The sequence below is a fragment of the Phoxinus phoxinus genome (genome assembly GCF_949152265.1).
Source record: "Phoxinus phoxinus genome assembly, chromosome: 16".
Lineage (NCBI taxonomy): Eukaryota > Metazoa > Chordata > Actinopteri > Cypriniformes > Leuciscidae > Phoxinus > Phoxinus phoxinus.
Window position 1 is genome coordinate 23,470,297 of NC_136891.1, and position 3,256 is coordinate 23,473,552.

General features: G+C 39.7%; 1 protein-coding gene across 6 annotated transcripts in view; it reads left to right on the forward strand.

Annotated features, from left to right (window-relative positions):
- The window catches only part of ccdc190 (coiled-coil domain containing 190), a 33,183-nt gene extending 30,194 nt beyond the window's left edge, over positions 1–2,989 (forward strand). For 5 of the 6 annotated variants that reach the window (XM_079584319.1, XM_079584320.1, XM_079584315.1 and 2 more), the window contains one exon: positions 1,453–2,065. In XM_079584319.1, coding sequence (XP_079440445.1) covers positions 1,453–1,957 — 505 coding nt within the window. In that variant the 3' untranslated portion in view covers positions 1,958–2,065. Of the gene's footprint in view, positions 1–1,452 lie in introns of all 6 variants that reach the window. The other variant, XM_079584318.1, reaches the window with a different exon arrangement.
- The last annotated feature ends 267 nt before the right edge of the window (positions 2,990–3,256 follow it).

Here is a 3,256-nt window from a genome sequence, read left to right on the forward strand (position 1 = left end):
GCCACAAGTTGAATAGGCCTATACTATAATACTGAATGAACGTATAATGAAAATACACACATTCAAGATCCAGTTAGTAGCATTTGATTCCGCATAGGCAAATTGTTATGATTGTGTGAGGGGATACAATTCTGTTTTAGCATAGCAGGGTGACGGCAAGCATGATAATAAATGTGTTTTTGTTTGTGTGTGCATTTATGTGCATGTATGTGAATGTTGGGTTGAGGGTCGTGTGTGTGTGTGTGTGTGTGTGTGTGTGTGTGTGTGTGTGTGTGTGTTCAGAAGTTGGTTAAAATGTGTATGTGCATGAATGCTTTCTGATTAGAGTCTGAGATGGGCATGTGTGATTGAAGGGATTTCCCCAGTTAACCGCACCAGTGAATCTGAAAATGGGTAATCACAGATACACACAGATCCATCCATCCTCAAACGCATACAAATGACTTAGTAAAAGATTTATTATGTTCTAGCCCCCTACATTGATATGTTCATCTATTAATATATTTGTTCCACTGTCTCCCTCTCAGATTTGTCCTTTCTCAAATCTTCGATCAGCACTTTCAAAGAGATGAGTGAATGAGAGCGAGGGAGGAGGGGGCAAAATATGTTTTAAAATGAGATCTGGAGTCAGTGAATCAAAGAAATGGAGAAAGGCCGTGGTAGACTAACGGTTAAAGATCTGGGCTTCTAATGAGACAGCGAGAGAAACCTCTCTCCTGCTTGTTCCCTTGAGCAAGACACATCTCAAGATGCTCCACTGGAACTGGCCATTCAATTAGTGAACCAAAGGTTTCTTTGGATGACAAGCATCTGCTAAATAGCAAGAAAGAAACAAGAGAGATGAAATTAGGCCATCTCTCTCTCTCTCTCCCACAGCACACCGTCTGCACTTCTTGTAACATCTTCTCTGTTCTGTCTCTCTGTGGACCTGCAGGGATGTTAGTGGTTCTCCGTCTTTATGCTTGTTAGGCAGACAGCCTGTAGGCAACCAACTAGTGCCTACTTCACTATACTTCCCCTTATTTCCTGTTGTCTCTCTCTCTTTCTTTCCCTTCTAGCTCACGCTCTGACAGAGACACTCTTTCATGTTTGTTTCATTTCCTTCTCTCTCGTCTGCATTCTCCACACTCCTCCATCATTTTCCTCATCTTCCATTCCTTGCTTTATATGGTGACGCTGAATGTTTTTAAGTGCAGACCAGCTTTACATTTCCACAAAAAAACTTTTACTGAACTTTTTACTAATCTTTTACTGAGTGCAAAAATGTAATTTGGTATAACGATCACGTAAAAATTAAACCGAGTGCATCATTGTGGAGCCACCATCCAATTAGCGGTGTCCATTTCCTGCAGCTCCAGATTAATTGCTATGCCAGTTCCCAGGATTTTTAATGCATGTTGACTTTTACACTTTAAGTAATTATTTCTCTGTATTTCTTCTCAATCTCTCCAGGTCCTCCTCTCTGCAGGCTCGTGTTCAGGAGTTTATCAGCAGTGGGGAGAAAAGCGCTGAACACTCCTCTGAGACTCTCTGCCTACCGGACCTAAAACGGCAGCCTGTCACATCTCTAACTGCTACAAATACAGAAAGAGAGGAGAGCAAGGAGAGACAGATGGATAGGGAGAGGGAGGCACACATGGAGGTAGTGAGAGACAGAGAAAAAGACAGCCAGAAAGAGAGAGAGTGGATGCTGTTAAGGGAACGAGAGAAAGATAATGAAAGAGGACCTGAGGTAAATGGGAATAGGCGTCCATCCTCTCCTGTTTTATTCCCTTCTGAGATGTTAGCTCCTGATGGACATTTAAGAACAGTTCACACATTACCAAACTTTGCACAGGCCCTGGCCGAAGCAAGAAAAGCAAGATACATCAGACACAGAGGACACCCGTCGTGTGAGCGAGAACTCACCATACGAGAGATATTTTCCCAGGATTCAAGAGATACTTCCCGTCTCTGAGACACAAAAACAGTGGTTCTCAACTGGTTTTGCTTCAAGATCAGATCATCCATTGGACAGCAAGTTGCGAACAAACATAGTGCCATAATTGTATTGATACTGTAGGTTGGTGCGGTTTTGGTGCATTCGCGGCTTATTAGTTTTGAAACAACTTGCCAACGCTAACTTTCCGGAAATGATCGATCGAGCTGGTAAACACTTTTGAACAACTATTGGTCTGTGTCGATTATGTAATCTGAGGCTCCGTCTCTGCCTTCTCTGACAGGGAAATTATCTCCAGTTAATTTTTTCTGTTCAGTCCGTCGAGAACAGATGCGAGTAAAAAATTATGGCTGTCATGTACAAGTTGGAGCTCTATTCAATTCTGAGTTTGCACGTTATAATTATGAGTTCTATGAAGACTTGAATGCTTATTACAAGTCAGAATTTCATACAGTAATTACAGTAATTCTGACAAAGTGTAAATGCACCTTTTACAATCCCATTTACTATATATTTTCCCCTGCTGTCCAAAGGCTGGCGAGTCACAACCCACCAGTTGAGAATCACTGAGTTAAAGGAATACCCAAAAAATTTAAATGTTGTCATCATTTACTCACCCTCTAGTTGTTCCTAACCTGTATGAGTTTCACTCTTCTGTTGAGCACAAAGATAATATATATAAAGAATGTTGCTAATCAAACAGTTGACTGTAGCCATTGACTTCCATAGTAGGAAAAAAAAAATACTATGGAAGTCAAATGGCTACTTTGCTGGAAACATTCTTCAAAATATATTCTCGTGTTCAACAGAAGAAACAATTGTTTTTTGACAATTTTCATTTTTGGTTAAACTTTCCCTTTAAAAAAAGCACACAGTAGGCTTTACGCTTCATTATGTTTTGCATTAGACCTAAATAATTTAATAATTATACCATCAAGAAATATCACATCAAGTAGGCCTACAAACACCTTTAATATTTATGTTTAAACTTAAATCTACATGAACCACCCCATTTTAGGATGTTTTTTTCTCATCAGCTTAAATTATGTCAATAAAAACAATCAACAAAACTGTTTTCTTCTTCATTTTATCAGGACATCTGTCACATCTATGAATATTTTGCCTCTGGGTTCTTTCATTGTTCTTCATTTCATCAATAGACCTCTGCTGTAGTTATCAAATTTACCATCATATCACATTATCGCCCTCTGTTGATGGTTCTTTACGTTGTACACTAATATCATATTACGCTAAAAGGTACGCGTCGCGTCTATCGCGTAAACAAAGTATTTGATTGGTGAACTGGGTGTCTACGTC